Below are 19,457 nucleotides of genomic sequence, written 5' to 3' on the forward strand. Positions count from 1 at the left end.
CTTGTTGTTTGTACAGTACGATTACTTGGAGTTAACACTTGACAGATGGGCGTGCCTTCAGTCAATTTTCAACTTTGACGATGGTGTCGTTGTAATGAACAAATAAATAGTTTTTACATAATCTGTAAACGTGGGTAGCGGTATACTAAAAATGGCTTTATTTGTATGACGTCAAAGTTGAAAATTGACTGAAGGCACGCCCATCTGTCAAGTGTTAACTCGAATTAATCAAACTGTACTTGCATTATCATTTAAACTGCATATCCGTACCAAGTTTCAAGTCTGTACTATTAACCATTGAAGAGTTCCCTCCTGCGGAGACGATCCTGTCACGACCACCATGATGTCACTAGCAGATATTGTATTGTCCCCAAATTTACATAAGTATGTCAAAGTTCAAGTCAATTGAACCGCTGGAAGTGGGTCAAATTTAGCTTCCAAGATTTGACCCAATCAAATCCTTATTAGGTTTACCAACTATCTACAGGCTTATATTCAAACCTCCTTAGTTCTAAAAACAAATAGGTACAGTCGATGTCAAAGATATCTATACACTTTAGTACCTTGTCACTGTATGCCATCTGACAATTTTATACAAAAGTTCAAACACGAAGTGACAGCGACAAGGTAAAGATATATTTCCTCGACAGTACAAACAGACGGAGAGCGCCGTTTTCATTTATATAATGTTAGTTAAGTTTAGAGGTGACGTCCTTCCCAGTCATATGTGATTTGCTCAATGAGTGGAAATTTCAATGCGTAGGGATTTAGAATTATTAATAGGTAAAGGTGTATTTTGTATGAATTACCTCCCGGTAAATTCCCCGCTGACGTCAGAATTAATTTATCTAAAAATGAACTAATCTCGTATATTTATTTTATACCGGGATCTCTAAACGTCGCTATCGATCCAATTTGGTTTGCGGGACACAAAACACAGATAGTCAGAAATCAATCTCCATACAAGTGCGCTCGAGCAACGCACACATAGACATTGCTCACGGACACGTTATCTCGGACCGGTTGGGACCAGTGCGAGCGCGAGTGCCATCCGCTTGAAACACGTTTTTGTGCAATAATGAGCAACAAAAAAAAGTTATTATAACTGTTCAGTGGACGGTTGTTTAATTAAATTAATAATCGTGAATTTCGCCAGTATCGAAATCGTCGAAAGATATTTCTGTGACAAATTTATGGTATAACAATGACATTAAAATTAAATATTTTAGTTATTAATTTATATTTCCATTTTTCCCGTTTTATTCTCAACAATAAATCAAACAACGAGATACGAGTGCCACTACCACGATAGTTTTTTGGCGCATAAGCCATATATAGTTGACAACCATAGAGCGACTGCCGAGCGTAGGTATGAAAAGCGAAGTACATACAGAAAATTGACTTCTGAACTATCTGTGTTTTGTGGTGGGGATTTGTGGAGCCAACAATAGATCTAGCTTGATCTTATCGTATTTTTGGGAAAACGCGTGTATTAGAGTTTTAAATGGATACAAGTTATGCGATAGACAGAGAAGCATAAAGTAGGATTGATTTTTTACGCATAATCTTCCTTTAAAATCCTCGAAATTTCAAATCTTGATGTGGGATTCAATCAGGACTCGCACCTCTGGTTTTTGAAAATAATGATCGAAATTACATTTCAAATTTACCACGAGCTTTACGGCGAAGAAATACATCGTGAGGAAACCTGCTCAGACCTACGAAGCAAATCAATGGTGTGTATGAAGTTTCCAAATCCGCACTGGGCTCGGGTGGGTACGATGGCCCAAGCCAAGAAGAAGATCTGAGAAGAGATTTGTGCCCAGCAGTATATACGTATATTCATCATCATCATCATCATCAGCCGGAAGACGTCCACTGCTGAACAAAGGCTTCCCTTAGAACGCCACAATGAACGACAACTCGCCACTTGCATCCACGGATATAATAATAAAGTTTAATTTACACACATTCGGTACAGAGTACACGCATAATTCTAAATAAAATATGAATCAAAAAAAATATTAATTAAAAACAATTACTACAACAAATAGGGAGTATTACTGCGCATGTCTGCCGTCAGAATGCAGCACTAGCACAAACAGTAAACAGATTTTTTAATGTCTTAACACACATGTCCATAGGATGCCATAATATGATATTATTTCAATAAAATTTTTGGAAATATAGCTCTGTCGCTACATCGATGTAAATTTCATGTTATTTTGTTACTAATGAATATTAAAGTTTTCATGATCCGTCACGGCCACAAACTTTAAAGAGAACTGACGTTGTCATGGCGGTTTGTGCTAATGTCGCCCCCTGCGCAGAGTTTCGCGGAATATTCCCTATTACAACATGGAAGGAGATTTTTAGGTTATTTTTTTATTATATATATTTTATTAAGTTATTTAAATGTGTATTTGCGATTACAGCATTGTTGGTTGCCGTGATCCTTAGCTTCCGGTTCTGGTTTTGGTGTATGATGATGATGATGATGGTCTTTCCACAGCATTTATGCACGGACTACAAGCCCCGGAGCAAGCCGCTGGTCGACGAGGCGTCCCTTTCGGCGGCTACCGGGAACCGGACCGGGCAGATCCGACGATTACATACACATGTTCCTCAGCAACTCTGAGCAACTTATAGAGTTCCTTGAACACATGACCGCGGCCGACGTGCAGTGTTCGAAGCTCGTGTATAACGCGCTTATAGAGCATTATATACATGTGTGGTGAGTTGGTTTAGCTGCGTTCTGATCATAGATGTGCGAGGAATGTGTTTGTTATGAAGCTATATGTAGAAACGCTTCATTCGCTTAACCTCGCTTAGCGCAGCTCTAGTGGAAACAGCTCAGCGGAGCTTAGTTTTTGTATATCAAAATAGGATTGTTTCCTTTACGTAAAATGAGCTAGTTAAAGGATTTAAAGCCGAGTTTAGACTGGCAAGAAAAATAGTGCAAGTTGCATTACATTGCGGCGTTCGATTGACCACTACAAACTCGTTGGCTTAACGGCCTCGTAATGTAATGCAACTTGCACGATTTTTCTTGCAAGTCTAAACTTAGCTTAAGGCAGTTTCTCTCCGTGGCCCGTACACGTGTAGTAAATTGATTTGTGTAACTACCCTACAGTAAAACTTTCTTTAAAAAATTCAAAGGTGTAAGGTGTGCGTTCCAATCGCCAATGCACTAGAAAGAAAAGACTAAGGTTATCAATATTTAACTCGATTCCCCTCCCCCAGGGCGAAGTCTCCCGACAAGAAAGCGGAGTACGAAGAGAAGATAATGAAGGTGTTGCGTGACCCTACGGCCAACTACGACAAAGACCAGACCCTCGTCATCTGCCAGATGCTGGGCTTCCGCGCCGGCATCCTGCATCTGTACGAAGAGAATAAGCTGTGAGTGGGAACTGATACTATCGTGATCACTTAAAGCTCAGTTTCATAGGTCGATAACTCGGTTGATATACAACGTACGGTGTCTTCCCGCAGGCGATATAACGACTAATAAAACTTATAAGTCGATAACTCGGTCGACACAAAGCGTGCGGTTGCTCCCCGCAGGCGGAATAGCGACTAGTAATACCCGAATGCAAACCCTATGGCATACGTTATGTAAATCTCACGGACCCTGCATTAGGGTCCTATCGACCAACGAAACTGAGATTTCATTGGTCGATAGGGCCTTTAATGCGGGTTGCGGGATATTTACAAAACGCATGCCTAGTATTCGCATTTTTGCTACCACCATCTTGCTCGCTAATCCTGCCGTGAAGCAGCAGTGCTGCACTATTGTGTTTCAGCGTGGAGAGTAAGACAGCCGGTGAAATTACTTGAGGTATCCCATCTTCGGCCTCTAGGTTGGCAGCGCATCTGCAATCACCCTGGTGTTGCAGGTGTCTATGGGCGGTGGCGATCTCTTACCATCAGGAGACCCACTTGCTCGTTTGCCATCCAGTCGTATAAAAAAAATCGGGGAACGGTTTTCATTGGTCGGTAGAGCCCGCATGCGGGGTAAGGAGTATTTCCATAACACATGTTATTGGGCCTGCGTTCGTGTTTTCGGGCGGAGAATCACCACACGCTGTATATCGACCGAGTTATCGACCAATGAAACTGAGCCTTAAGTCGATATCTAGATCGATATACGTACATACGTAGTAAGGATAGATTTTAGAAATTAATGCTATATTTTGTGTTTCGGTACTGATTGCATGTAGTGAGAACTGATGGACGCATACACTTTCCCAGTATGTACAATCATTCTAAGATTAAAATAATCTTAAGATGGATCTTAGGAATTCTGACTAAATACTGTCTTTATTCTTTTCCATATAGTGTTTCCTCTTTTGAATAACGACAGTATTTTTTTTTTATTCACTGGATGACAAACGAGCAAGTGGGTCTCCTGATGGTAAGAGATCACCACCGCCCATCAACATCTGCAACACCAGGGTATTACAGATGCGTATCTGTATCTGCTCTGAATTCCTTGTGTACGAGCAAGCAACGTACATTTAGGCAACTAAGCAATTTCAAGTTGACCTCATTTACTTAGCCAGGTATTATTTTATTTGTAAATGCTTTAATTTTAATTCCACTTCAGTTCGCAATAAGCCATCAAGAGCGCCGCGCGTACTCATAATCATTAACCATCATTTTAGATTTAACTAGATTATCTAAGTGTTTTTAGTACAATAAATTCGTTTAGTAATCCTGTTGAATCTTTAATTGCTTCGGCTAACCCGAACATTGGTCCTTCGAACCTTCCGTAAAGGTGGGATCTGACACGTGTCGTCGGTTCGTGAACTAGATTCGTGTCACAGTTCACGTACCAAGCTATCGGACAACGTGCAAGTGAAAAAACTGTTCTGTGGAAATCAGACCCCCAGGAACCGAAAATCAGGAATCATCATTGCAGTCTCCAGCCTGAGATACCAAGTTCTTGGGAGCACGGAGTACCTATCAAGTATACAACGCAGCTAATTTCAAGTAAGATCTTTCCTTTTTTCTCTCGCTTATCATGTCGGCGAAGATTGAAGATCTTTTAGCTAATCAACAACAAGTATTAAACGCCATTGAGCAATTATGGGTTAACTTCAAAAAAGATAGTGCAGACAGGAAGACTAAGGAATATTTGCAGCGTCGTCTTCACACTTTAGATAATTATTGGGCTGAGTTTCAGAATAATCATGCCAGATTATCAGACTTAGGTATAGAGTCACACGAGTACTTTATGAACAACGAATACGGGCAAACAAGAAAGAAGTATGAGGCAATCAGGTCGCAAATTCAAGATTTCTCAACAGTAGAAAACCTACAGAAAGAGCCACCATTTGGGAACATTTCAAGCGAGTTCCCTCCGCCTCCGAGGTCATCGCGGCCGGTTGATACTAGCACTTCCAGCAAGACAGAAGATATGCTTAAAAAACAGCAAAGCAACTTTAGAGCGTTTGTGCGTACCATTACAAACATAAACTTAGAATTAATATCGGAGAAGTGGGAATTCGACGATATACTACGCACCATTCAAACTCGCTGGACAGCAATCGACTCGTTACATTGGGATCTAGACAGCGAGCTTTCAGGGTTCACACAAGGAATATGAAGAGGCATTCGCGAAATATGAGAGACAATACGGCGAAATCAAGGCAGCCATAAACAGGAAGATGTGGTCAGCATCCCACATGGAGAAATCAACACCCAAGATCGACATACAAACCTTCAGTGGCAACTATAACAATTGGATCTCCTTCAAGGACCTCTTCACGGAGACCATCCATAACAACCCTCGATGTCACAAGCGCAAAAGATGCAATACCTCAAAACAAAAGTCAAAGGCGAAGCTGAACGTTTAAATCCAGCATCTCAATGTTAGCTCAGACAATTACAAGGTCTGTTGGGACATTTTAAATCAAAGATATAACAACAAAAAGCTTTTATTTACATCTCACATCAATATTATCTTGAATCTCCCTATTATGCAACAGCAATCTCTAAGCCACATTAAAAGAATACATGATACCACTTTAGAATGTCTCAATGCTATCAAGAATCTGGGGTCGACATCACGACATGGGACCCTCTGATTGTGCACATTCTATCACAGAAATTAGACACCGAATCGTACACAGATTACATCACGTCAGTAAAAGACCGAGAGAATTGCCCAGGCTGACCGAATTTATGTCATTTTTAGAAACCAAGTTTACGACTTTAGAGTCTTCGCGTAGGAAACAAGATAATCCTGTGCAAAACAACAACCACCGGTATCAGTTCAGCAGCATAAACCTAAGTCAAGCTACTTTAAAAATGCATTTTCTTCAAGTATGAAAATGAACCTAATAACAAGAACTTTACGGCGAGATTCAGGTGCGGGGTTTGTAGTACAAACGATCACGGAATTTATTTTTGCCAGAAGTTTTAGACATGACACCCTTTAATAAACGTAAAGTGGTCGAGAAGCTAAATTTATGCCCAAATTGTCTTCACAAACATCCAGGGAAAGCATGCTTATGTGATAGACGTTGTCGTGAGTGCGATAAGGAACATAATAGCCTACTGCACGAAGCTTTTACGCAATCGGGTAACGCTGCGTCAAATACAACGTCCGGAGGCAACGGCGCTGAGACAAGCAAACTTGTAAAAAGTAGTTCACACGTGTCGCTTACCGAATGACGCAGTTGAAGTATTGCTACCTACGGCCATTATCAGGATACAAGCGGCCGATGGGTCTTTCAGAATTTTACGGGCTCTCTTGGATCAAGGATCCCAGACGTCGTTGATTACGGAACATGCAGCCCAAGCCTTACAATTAGCAAGAAAAAGTTGCAAAGGCGTAATATCCGGAGTAGGGGATAAGGAGAGCAACTGCAAAGGCATCGTTCTATCAAATGCTCGACAGTAGCAAGTGACTTCACTTTCGAAACGAATGCTCTTATCATGAAAAAATCTTATCAAAAATTTACCCGAGTTTCTCTTTCTCTAAACCAAATTGGTCGTATTTGGACAAAATCAATTTAGCGGATCAGAGTTTTACATTAGTCGCCCCGTAGACCTTCTTCTGGGTGCGGATGTCTACTCGAGTTTGCTATTAGATGGTATACGTAAAGAAAACACAACATTGCCCATCGCCCAACAAACAAGATTGGGCTGGATTTTGAGCGGACAGGCAAAAACCTTTCAATGTAACGTTGTGCTACATAACTTAGAACAGATAGAGAGATTCTGGGAAGTGGAAGACATCTCAGAACCCTCAGATATATCATCAGAAGATCAAGAATGCATTAATTATTATCAAAGAACTACAAATAGACGAGAAGATGGACGATATGAGGTCAGATTGCCGTTAAAACCAAATTATCAAGAAAATTTGGGAGAATCAAGAGGCAAAGCCGTAGCACAATTTTATAGTCTAGAGCAAAAATTAAACAGACACCAAGATATTTCAAAAGAATATAAATTATTCATTAATGAATACATATTGCTCGGACATATGACACCCGCAGTCGATGACCGTAACGTGAAACTCAGCTGTTATTTGCCGCACCATTGTGTCACGCGACTAGATTCCACTACAACAAAATTGCGCGTCGTGTTCAATGCGTCAGCGTTAACGTCAAGCGGATTTAGCTTAAATGACGTAATGTACAGAGGGCCTAATCTCCAGCAAGATCTGCAAATTCTTGTCATCAAGTGGAGACAATTCAAATTCGCCTTTACCGCGGATCTAGAAAAAATGTTTCGGCAAATACGGGTGAACGCAGAAGATCAAACCACTGCAAAAAATAATTTGGCGAAACCAAAAATCCGAAAAACTTCAAAGTTATCACCTTGCCACAGTTACTTATGGGACTAAGGCGGCCCCTTCTTAGCTATGATGACTCTTAAGCGTCTAGCTGAAGATGAGAAGTCGAACTATCAAAACAGTGAAGCCCCGGAAGTTCTGAAAAGTTCATTTTACATGGACGATCTTATTCATGATCACACACAGTAGAATCAGCTAACAAGTTAAAAATGATATGATTCATTTTGAAGTCGGGTGGTTTCAACCTTCGGAAGTGAAGTCCAATTTACCAGAGCTCCTCGAAGACGAACATAAACAAGGTGTTTTTGATTTCAAACAGGCGGAACCATCTTCGAGCAAGACTTTGGGGCTTGGATGGGATCCACAACTCGATTGTTTCACATTCCAATCACGAATAGATGTATCAGCGTCGAGAGCAACCAAAAGGTCACTGTTAGCTGACATCTCAAAAATCTTTGACCCTTTGGGATGGTTAACTCCATTAACCTCGAAACTAAAGATATTATTTCAAGACATCTGGAAATCAAAAATTCTTTGGGACGAAAATGTACCTGATCACATTCAAGAGCAATGGGTCAAGCTCAGATCTGAACTGCAGTTGATCAAAGATTATCAAGTTCCGAGATGGCTGGGAACAGATGAAACAGATAACATCGAGTTGCATGGATTCTGCGACGCGAGTACGAAATGTTATGGTTGCGTCGTATACTGTAAAATAAACAAGAATAACTCACAAACAATTGTATTAATCGCAGGGAAAGCTAAGCTAGTGCCTCTGAACAAAACAATATCCCTACCCCGTTTGGAGCTAAGCAGCGCAGTTTTACTTGCCAAATTAATGTCGAAAATCAAGCAGTGTCTGGCCGGTCATAGTATCAAGATTTTTGGTTGGTCAGACTCTATGGCAGTCCTCGGTTGGCTACAAGGTGATATTAACAAGTGGAAACCATTTGTCGCAATCGGGTAAAACAAATAACGTCAGAAATGTCACACCTTGCTGGCGTTACATAAAATCTAAAGAAACCCAGCGGATTGTGCTAGTCGGGGTCTCAGCGCATCCCAGCTAAAGATCATTCTCTTTGGTGGCACGGACCTACTTGGTTACCAACATATCAGCCATCCATTGAAGAAAATCAAGAAAATACACCACTGATCAGGATATGAAAAAGCTGAAAGTTTATGCGACTCAAGTACCGAGTAATTCGGAAGTGGTAACCAATTTATTAAATAAATGCAGCTCTTTATCTAAGGCCACTAACACACTAGCGTGGGTGATACGATTTATCCGTAGAGATCACGATCAAGATTATTTATCTCTGCAAGAAATACGTAGATCAAGAACAATTATAATTAAACAAGTCCAAGAAACAAGAGTTTTCTGAAGATATTAATAATTTGAAATTAAACAAACCCACAAAATCAAGAGCAAAAATACAACAATTAAACCCCGTGTTAGACGAAAACGGCGTCCTTCGCGTTGGTGGTAGGCTAAAACATGCAATTATCGATCCTGAAACGAAAAACCCCGCCATCCTTCCAAATAATACCAGACTAGCAGATCTAGTTATAGACGAAGCACACAAGATCACGTTTCACGGTGGACCCCGTCTCACAACGGCTATAATGAGACGAAAGTACTGGTTAATTGGGGGACTCAGCGCAACTAAAAAACGTCTTCGTCTTTGCGTTACATGTAGGCGTCAAAATCCAGAGCAACTATATCAAATTATGGGAGATTTACCACCAGCACGAGTGAATAAATCCCGCCCCTTCTACCATACAGGCGTAGACTACACCGGCCATGTTCTAATCAAGACGAACAAGGGCCGTAATAGTAAGACCACAAAGGGATATATAGCAGTTTTTATCTGTATGGCCACTAAAGCTGTACATTTAGAACTAGTGTCTGACCTGACATCCTCCGCATTCCTGGCGGCACTGCGCAGAATGCCGCAAGAAGAGGTGTCCCCGGGCATATTTATAGTGATCAAGGACGAAATTTCATAGGTGCCAATCGAATACTACAGCAAGAATACGAAGAGCTACAAAACATCTTTCACAAAGAATTCATGGCGGAAATATCAAGTATGGGCATTGAATTTCATTTCCAGGCACCCTCCTGGCCTTCAGCATCGGGAATCTGGGAGCGAGCAGTTAGATCTTTAAAAGGTCACCTCAAACGCGTGATTGGAGAACAGAAGCTTACCTTCGAAGAGTACAGCACCATCCTCTCACAACTTGAAGGCTGCTTAAATTCTCGCCCTCTCGTCCCACTATCGGAAGATCCAGCGACCTAGACGTTATCACCCCATCACATTTCTTGGCAAGTGGCCCAGCACTAAACATCATCGAAACAGAAACTGACATGAGAACAAGATGGCATTTGACCCAGAAAATATTCAAAGATATTTGGGACAGATGGCGTAATGAATATCTTACGCAACTAGCACCAAGAAGTAAATGGACAAGTCCACAACCGAATATCAAGGAAAACGATGTTGTGACTATTAAGATGAAAACTTACCCCCGGAATGTGGGCCCTGGGCCGAGTTGTAGAACTTCATCCCGGAAGTGATGGGTACGTGAGAGTAGTCACGATAAAAACAAAAAACGGATTATTAAAACGCCCCATAGTCAAATTATCCGTATTACCTGTACATCAAAATCAAGAAAGTAAACAAACAACACCTGACCGCCAAGTCCAAAATCAAGAAAGCACAAGCGCCGCAAAAAACAACACCAATTAAAAAGAAACGATATTCCTTCACGGCGTTAGCTACAAATTTGCTGCTTTTCTTTGCGGTAATTACACCGGCGATCGAATGCACATATCGTATGACATCGTTGGGAACAATAGTCTATATTTCGACAAAATCACCGACATGCATCTTATTAGAGATGATTGGCGCTTAATCGTATACTACGACATGCTACCTTACCAAGATGGAAATACTGTACTCAATAAGTACCTTAAATATCTCAGTGTAATATGTTCGAAAATAAAGGTGCAATCACACTGTAATGGAATCATGTCACAACTGCAACACGAGTTTACGGAACTACAATTTTATAACAGCATTATATTACAACATAAACAAGACAAGCGCACGCGCCGGCGACGCGGGCTTATCAACAGTATCGGTTACGTAGCCAATAGCCTGTTCGGCGTACTCGATGAGCACTTCGCCGAAAAGTACGAACAAGACATAGAACTTATCAGAACTAATCAAAACACCTTGTATCTCTGTGGAAAAATCAGACGTCGGTAGTAGAAGCTGAATTCAACGTACTAAAGCGTACCGAGTCCATCATGGAAAAACATCATAAAATCATTAATGGGAAGATTAATGCCGTAGAAGGCGCGATCAATCAAGTGAATTTCGCGTTACAAAATATTTCATAGAAAATGAATTCATCGGTACAGCTTTGATGTCAAATAATTTACTATTCAGTCTCAAGAACGTACAACAAACGTTGCTGGATACCATCACAAACATGTATAATGGCAAATTCAACTCCCATCTTCTAACTCCAGACCAACTTAAACAAGAACTCAATCGCATCACAGGATATCTACCTAGAGATCAAGCTCTTCCGGTCGATAGCAACGATTTTTCTGCTTTGTACAACCTGCTACAAGTGCGGGCTCGCATAACAGAAGGATATGTGATATTGAGATCAAAATTCCACTTATAAGCCGAGATAAGTTTGAAATATCTATGATCATTCCAGTACCCTATCAACTAAACAATGAAAAAGAAATGGTCGTAGTTCCCTCCTCCGATTTCGCCGCTATTAATTTAAACAAGGACGCATTCATACCTCTTAATCAAAATGACCTCAATTCTTGCATAAGAAAGACCCTTTCACAACTTTATGCCATCTTAAAAAGCCGATCTTTCACATCAAAAACGATCAAAGTTTATGCGAAAAGGCAACAAATGCATCGATCTGCCAAACTAGAGTGATGTCATGTCGCAACAGATGGACGGAATTAACTCAATTAAATTCATATTTTTATTCCTGCTGTCAGCAATGTCACCTAAAACTACTATGTGGTGATCAAGTTACCGTAGTACAAATGTCCCGCGCTGGCTTAATTAATGTAGAACAAGGATGCATAATTAAGTCAGCTGATTTCTATGTTTATTCACATAGACGTGAATTTACCAATCTTAGTATAAGCCCAGTTATACAAGCACCAGAGATTTCACCAGTAAATCAAATTTACAACTTTTCAGTACCCGTTGAATCTATACCTAACAATTCATCTGAAATCTTTGAAAATACCCTTCAAATGAAAGAGATCAAGAATCAATTGGATGCCCTTAAACGGACCGAACCCATATCCGACAAGGTATCTTATCATGATGTCCACCATTACGTGGCAATATACGCCCTTACCGCAGCTGTTGTCGCGGGATGCGCCACACTCGGCTGGCGACGCTGCCGGAGGGGCGCGCACGCAGCTGCCACAGCAACAGACATGGAGATGGCCCCGGTGCCAGCGGCTCGTTCGAAGTTGAATGTGCAGTGTAGTGCTAGTGAGTGTTCTATGGGCAATCAGTGTGGTGCGAGTGTAATAAATGAGAGTGCGCGAGTGTTAAAACAAAATAGGAGCACTTCGCCTGTGCTCCGCTCGATATTCTCGATCTCTAATTGTAATGATTAGATTCTAGAAATCATAATAGTTTTAAAATATTGTGAATCATCTGTAAGCACATAATCATTTAATCTAATCATCCATTGCATGTTAAATAAGTTTTAAATTGTGTACCTATCATGTTGTTAGCTTATAAATGGCATCATCATTCATCCTCTGTACTAATCTCATCTTCCTCCCTCGGGAATATGTACGAGCAAGCAACGTACATTTAGGCAACTAAGCAATTTCAAGTTGACCTCATTTACTTAGCCAGGTATTATTTTATTTGTAAATGCTTTAATTTTAATTCCACTTCAGTTCGCAATAAGCCATCAAGAGCGCCGCGCGTACTCATAATCATTAACCATCATTTTAGATTTAACTAGATTATCTAAGTGTCTTTAATACAATAAATTCGTTTAGTAATCCTGTTGAATCTTTAATTGCTTCGGCTAAACCCGAACACCTGGTATTACTTGTCTCCCACGCCCAACATCATAGCACGCACAGCATTTTCAAGTGTTCGTTATAGATGGCGTGCTCAAGTAGCGTTACACATGCGCGCCGGCGAAGCAGAAGCGGCGTTGGACGTGTGCCGGCGACGCGGCGCCCTCGCCCCGCGGCTGTGGCTGGACGTGCTGTGGTGGCGCTCCCGAACAACCCGCCCGCTACCGATCATCTACCAGAGCTGCTTAGTGTCATCGGTGAGTTATTAGTGTTTGTTGTACATGGCGCGCTCAAGTAGCGTTACACATGCGTGCCGGCGAAGCAGAAGCGGCGTTGGACGTTTGCCGGCGACGCGGCGCCCTCGCCCCGCGGCTGTGGCTGGACGTGCTGTGGTGGCGCTCCCCGAACAACCCGCCCGCTACCGAGCATCTACCAGAGCTGCTTAGTGTCATCGGTGCGTTATTAGTGTTTGTTGTACATGGCGCGCTCAAGTAGCGTTACACATGCGCGCCGGCGAAGCAGAAGCGGCGTTGGACGTGTGTCGGCTACGCGGCGCCCTCGCCCCGCGGCTGTGGCTCGGGGTGAGTTATGATTTGCATGACAAAAAACTACATATTTTCTAAGAACAAAATAAGCGGTTGACATAATCTGTAATGCCAGAATAAACGAAAAGTATAATATTTAAAAGACACAATGTGCATTTTACATAACAACGACAAGTAAAACAGTAAGACATAGCCGACCGAGCTCCGAGTTGATCGGAGGGTTCCTTACAAATAAGTTGTTATTTTAGAAAATAAACAATGTATTATTTATCTTTCAGCGTCCGAAAAAACTTCTATCTCCTATTCTAGTCGTTGATTGCCTCGCCAGTATATCTTCGTACACTCTTGGAGATGTCCGCAAGTAAGTTATTTTATGTTGAATAACCCCATCCAGGCATTTCTTCTACTCTAACCAAGTCTTACCTCGTATGAGTGAGAATAAACACAATTTGATATTTTTTGATTGAAATAACACAGCCTTGTTTTTATCTAGCTTATCAAGTTATACTCAATCATTACTCTCTCAAAGGACGTTTCACACTGTTGCACTAACTTGAAAAACTTTTTTTCTTTCTGCATTTTTACAGCAGCCCTTGTTAATCTTATTATTATTATGAAATGAAATGAAATTTATTTATTTGCTTTAAATGTAGTACATTACACGATGTTCAATGATTTATGAGTCTCATACATTCAAACTTTATAAGTCATGCAAATATTGAGATTTACAATAATATTAGGATGGATTTCCCGAATTTCCCACGATATAAGAAACGATGTAACGAAGGCGAAGCTGCAGATGCAAAATATTTTTTTGAATCAGGGGTTACTTTGTGGAGGTCCATATCAATGAACTAAGGTCGCGGATGAGCAAAGTAATTTTTCTTAGTTCAAAGTTAGCCTTCAGCACTCTTTTCCCAATCTAACATCCTCAAATTTCAGGTACCTAACAGACGTACTGAAATCCGAAAGCGACGTCATCACGCGAGAGCAAGAGCTGGCCGCCAAGTACAAGGCGGAGAGTGGAAAAATGAAGACGCACATACACACACTGCAACACGAGCCAGTGACGTTCCAGAGCTCTAAGTGTGCAGCGTGCAACAGGCCGCTGGAACTGCCAAGCGTGCACTTTCTGTGCCAGCATTCCTTCCACCAGCAGTAAGTTGCGTAGTCTATTCGCCGAGAATACGGTATTTTGCAACTCCTGAATTAGTCATATACTGTTTATTAGCATGAAAATATAAATATACAGACAATGTTTAGCGAAGAGAAAATTAATTCGGTTGCAAATTGGAATTATAGTGGTTATTGAAAATTCTATATATCTGTTTCTTTCTAAAACGCTTTTCTCTATGCAGCAAGTATTTCTTCTTTTCTCTAATCTGGAATTTCAAACCTTTATCACTCTATTATGTGTAATTGTACGAATAGATTAAAAATTGTCTTTCTGTTCGATAACATGCATTGTCAAGCTTTAATTTATAAAATATTTAAAAATACTTCCCTCCCACGCCCAGATCAACAGTGTGTCGACTCAAAATAATGCACCATTTTAATGTGGACTTTCGAGAATTTGAATTAATTGTAAATAAACTGGTACATTATTTCAAGTTGATTCGGTGTTGATCTAGAAGTGTGATATAGGAAATTCACATCTCTGGCCGGCCTATGAAACCCTCACTCCGCTCGTGTTTTAACATCACCGGTGCTCGCTCCGCATATGTATGACAGTTACTCCACCATATTCGCTGGCGACAACTTGAGCTAACCCCCTGTTGCAGCTGTTTCCAAAGCTACTCGGAGTCGGAGCGCGAGTGCCCGGCGTGCGGGACGCGCGCGCGCGCCGCGAGCCGCCGCCCGCCGCCGACAGTCTGCACGCGCGGCTGCACCAGCAGCACGACCCGTAAGTACAGTCAACGTCATAAATAAGTGATTTTGTACCTTGTCGCTTTCAGTCGGTAGACAATTTCTTATGGCTTTTCAAACATGACGTTGACGATACCATTGAGAACCGAAATTATTGAGCCACTCGCCACTGTACATAATTTAGCCGAGTTATACATAATAGAAGTAAAATGTGTCATTAATATACCAGAAAGCATTACACGGCCAAATTTCAAACAGTAGTGCAAGTGGCTCGACAATCCCTGTTCGTGAATATACATATATATCTACTAGGTAGTCATCATCATCAGCTTCTTCAGCCGGAAGACGCACTAATTTTTAATGAGATCCGTGCCACAAAAAAATAAAAAACTTGGCATGAACATTCTGTATTTTAGAAATCATTTCACACAAAATGGTCCTAATTTTACTCATCTTAATGGTGTCCTCTAACAAATTACGCACTATAACAGAAATACATCAAACAACCTACTGTATGTTGTCACAGCTGCAACCAACTGTTGTAAACATCGCTATACGTTGGCATTTCCCTTCAAATTATGTATCTCTGGATGGAAATGCTTGGACAGTATACTTAATTTAACTTTTGACAGTAGGATTATATTAGCTGATTAGCTAACATATTTATTTACATGGTACTGTCGTATAAAAAAGAAATACTTTTACAACGTTTTCAAAATTTATACAGTCAACCATACGTATAGATTCCAAAGCACCACAGGATGATGTCATTGTCAGTATTATTTTTTAATTAACACATTTTATTTATAAGATTTTTTTAACAATAAAAAATCGATTGTCACTAAATAACATTAACACACGTAGCTAAAAAATATTTTTTCATCACACTTGCTCGTAAACAGTGTCGTAACATGCAGACTGCCTTGGTTGCAACCCCCCCCCCCCATTAAAACCCTCGACCTTAATGTGCTTGTCATGAAACCCGTGGTCGGTAAATGAGTCATTGCCCGTACTAATTTTCTTGTCATGAAGCCCAAGGTCGGTAAATGAGTGTGATACTGCATAGCGTGCAGGAGCGCGCGCGCGCACGTCGGGCACATGCTGCGGAGGGGGTTTGCAAGAGCGCAGTCAGCGGTATCGGCAAAATTTGAAATAATATTAGTTTTTCTTTTACAAATATACAATTTCACTCGCAAATGTGATGAAAAACATTGTATGTCGCACGGGCGGTACTAGAATTACGAACATCGACTCATTAAAGCCCTCAGTCTTCGACTTCGGGGTTCTAATAGACTCGTACGTAATTCCTTATTTACCTCCCTTAAGACACAATGTACTATTACATAGTTTTATTCGACGTTGCCTTTTTTATTATATTATTTATTTACGATATTTACTTCTTATTACTAAACATCCATTTTAAAGTTATAATAAATCTCTTTTACTCGTAAATTGTGTTACACGTTGATTATTCTTTAAAAATAACAGTTTGAATCAACCTAAACTCATTCGCCTAGCATCAACTCGCGTGCATTTAATTTTAAGAATGCATTTCTTATCACTCTTACTACCTCATTAATACAGTTCAATATTTAGACAGCCACACGCATTACCGTTGCTCCAGTGATCGAACCACGTGGATTACGCGTTATCTTCACGGTACGTAAGCCGCCATTAAAATAATAATCGCCGTTGATATCGGGTGACTTAGTGTTGTTTAGTGTTCGATTCGGTATGATTTCGCGTATTCCGCCGTTCTCATGGTGCTTATCGAATGCCGTTGATGAGAGGTATTTGTTTTGTCATTTTATTGTATGTCAATTTAATTGGTATTGATTTTACCTTATGGTTATTTCGAAGAACATGCTAAATCCGGAAAATTGCTTCGTTAGTTTTAATTTTCTAATGTTTTTCTGTTTGACTGTTCAATTTTATTGGAAAATTTTAAATGTACATACTTGTTTTGCAAGGATCGCCGTAAACGTTTGATCTTTCCCGCGCCTATCCTCGCGTACGCACAGGTTTTTTGTTTGTTTCTGAAATAAAAGTAGCTTAGTAGTGCTGGTGCAAAAGTATTCTACATTAACTCAATAACTTCGTCCGGCTGTCTGTTTTGTTTGTAATATATATGAGGTCTCAAATTAATTTAATTTCGACTCTGTGTCATACAGACATATGTTAGTAATGAAAGCGTACCGAGTGATCTGACTACGTCCAAAAGAAGAGGAAGAGAGTTAGAGTTTTTCTTAACTCTATCTCTCTTCCTTGAACGTTTATTGCGACTTGTACAGAATTGATATTAGTTTTTGTTTTTTTGTCGTTCTTGTATTTTAATTGTTACGATGACGTTTCAGCTACGCGGCGGTGTCGGAGTACTACGGGCGCGGGCTATTCAACAAGCTAACTGTCATCACAGATGCTCAGGTTAATAACAGTTTTATAACATAGTAAATAGTGACAAAGTGGTAGTTAAGCTTAACTATAAATATAAATAAATATGGGAAAAAAATAAGCAAAGCTTGTAACGCCCATATGAACTTACAGAGATTTTTGTGTTATATTGTTTCAGTTGTTATTTGTTGTAAAATCGCGAAACAAAAAAAAATCCTTTTAAATAGTTTTTTTTTCAATATCAGGCAGATTATTAATAGGAACTTTGGAACTCTACCTAAGCCTATTAAGGTCTAATATAATCACAAATTCTAAAATAGTCCTGCTACTGCTACATACATATCGTCACTACTTTGAAAAAATCTCGTATCTCAAATCAATACGTCAACAAAATGAACCCTTGACCCAATGGTCATAAAGTGCACTCAGAAAAGTTATCCATTTTGAGATAAGAGTTTTTTTTTAAAGTAGTGACGATATATTGCCATTGTAGCTCTATACATGAACCACAACTAAATCCGCACTCGAAGTAGATAAAACATTCACTTGAAAAAAACAGCAAAGAAACTAAACGTCTGAAGAGTTGAGAGTAAAAAGTTTGTAAATACTCGTATACTGTTTTTTATTGTTAGGATGCGCGCGCCGCAGCCAGCGCCGCCGCCGTCAGCCAGCGCCGCCCAGCCCGCGCAGCCCGTACGGCCGCGCGCGCGGAGCCAAGCTGCGTCTACAGGAGGGACAGAGTAAGCAAGGTAATTGCGTTACAGGGTAAAAAAATGAAATTCCATCTAGTCCCCCCTCATCTAGTCTGGGTTCGATTCACAGTGCTGGTCTTATTTTTCTGGTTTTTCTGTGCATCTATATTTCAGTTGGTATTTTCAATTTAGGTTTTACGGGATGACCGTAAAAGTAAAATTTGGAATTGAAATAAAAATACATAAAGATTCCAAAAAACCGATCCATCTAGTCCTTCAGTTGGAATATCCCACTAATATTATAAATGCGAAAGTTCGTAAGTCTGTTTGTTTGTTACTTCATCACGTCTAAACCACTGAACCGATTTAATTATATTCGGTATGCAGATAAGTAGTGAGTCCCGGAGAACGACAGAACAGTTTTTATCCGGAAAATTGCACAGTTCCCGCGGAATAGCCAAAAACGAATTCTGCGCGGACGGTCGCGGGTAGCGGCTAGTTTCATATATTTTTGTGAGGAAGCGATTTGTTAGAAAAATATTTTTTCCGCCTTCTTTTTCTTATTAATTTAAATTTCTGTGGAAAGTAGGATCATCGTCCTTCAACTATATTACAAAACTTGAATTAATATTACTGCCTTGTTTATTTCAGTTTTCGTTCCCAACCACGAAGCAGATGGCCCCAAGGCACCACAGTGATCCCCGTCCCGAAGGCCGCATGCGGCTGCTCGAACAGCAACAATACAGTTCCAGCCTCGAAGCCAACATCTCGCGACTGGAGCCTCGCGTCCACCGCCCATCCCCCCTCGCCTCCCAGTACCCCCGAAGAAACCCCAACGACCCCCAGCCTCTCAACAACTCACCCAAAATATCAACGGCCATAAGCAACGGGGCCAGCAAAAAACCCATTCGAGGAAGAAACTTACGATGACACGAAAAATCCTTTTGCAGAAGACGAGGTCAATGATCCTACTAATCCCTTCGGTGAAGATGACTATGACAAGAATCTGAATCCGTTCTCGTGAAGGCCGGCGTGGTTCGAGTAATTGTGAGATCTCAGTGTTT

At 40.6% G+C, this 19,457-nt stretch overlaps 1 protein-coding gene and 1 pseudogene across 1 annotated transcript; both read left to right on the plus strand.

The window, feature by feature from the left end:
• Window positions 1–2,607: 2,607 nt before the first annotated feature.
• LOC141441198 (vacuolar protein sorting-associated protein 11 homolog) lies at window positions 2,608–18,325 on the plus strand. The gene is made up of 7 exons (XM_074105873.1): window positions 2,608–2,734; window positions 3,244–3,399; window positions 12,985–13,156; window positions 13,723–13,805; window positions 14,387–14,602; window positions 15,226–15,347; window positions 17,665–18,325. The coding sequence occupies exons 1-7, from the start codon at window positions 2,619–2,621 to the stop codon at window positions 17,712–17,714; spliced, it is 915 nt and encodes a 304-aa protein (XP_073961974.1). The 5' UTR covers window positions 2,608–2,618; the 3' UTR covers window positions 17,715–18,325.
• Window positions 18,326–18,334: 9 nt separating this feature from the next.
• On the plus strand, window positions 18,335–19,417 carry LOC141441200 (uncharacterized; annotated as a pseudogene).
• Window positions 19,418–19,457: the final 40 nt, after the last annotated feature.

Source organism: Choristoneura fumiferana, chromosome 23 (assembly GCF_025370935.1).
Source record: "Choristoneura fumiferana chromosome 23, NRCan_CFum_1, whole genome shotgun sequence".
In the NCBI taxonomy this organism is placed as follows: Eukaryota; Metazoa; Arthropoda; class Insecta; order Lepidoptera; family Tortricidae; genus Choristoneura; species Choristoneura fumiferana.

Coding starts and splice junctions, on each gene's coding strand:
- LOC141441198 (XM_074105873.1), top strand. CDS start 2,619: ATGTTCCTCAGCAACTCTGAGCAACTTATAGAGTTCCTTGAACACATG. Junction 13,806..14,386: donor ACTCTTGGAGATGTCCGCAA/GTAAGTTATTTT, acceptor CTCAAATTTCAG/GTACCTAACAGACGTACTGA. Junction 15,348..17,664: donor CTGCACCAGCAGCACGACCC/GTAAGTACAGTC, acceptor ATGACGTTTCAG/CTACGCGGCGGTGTCGGAGT.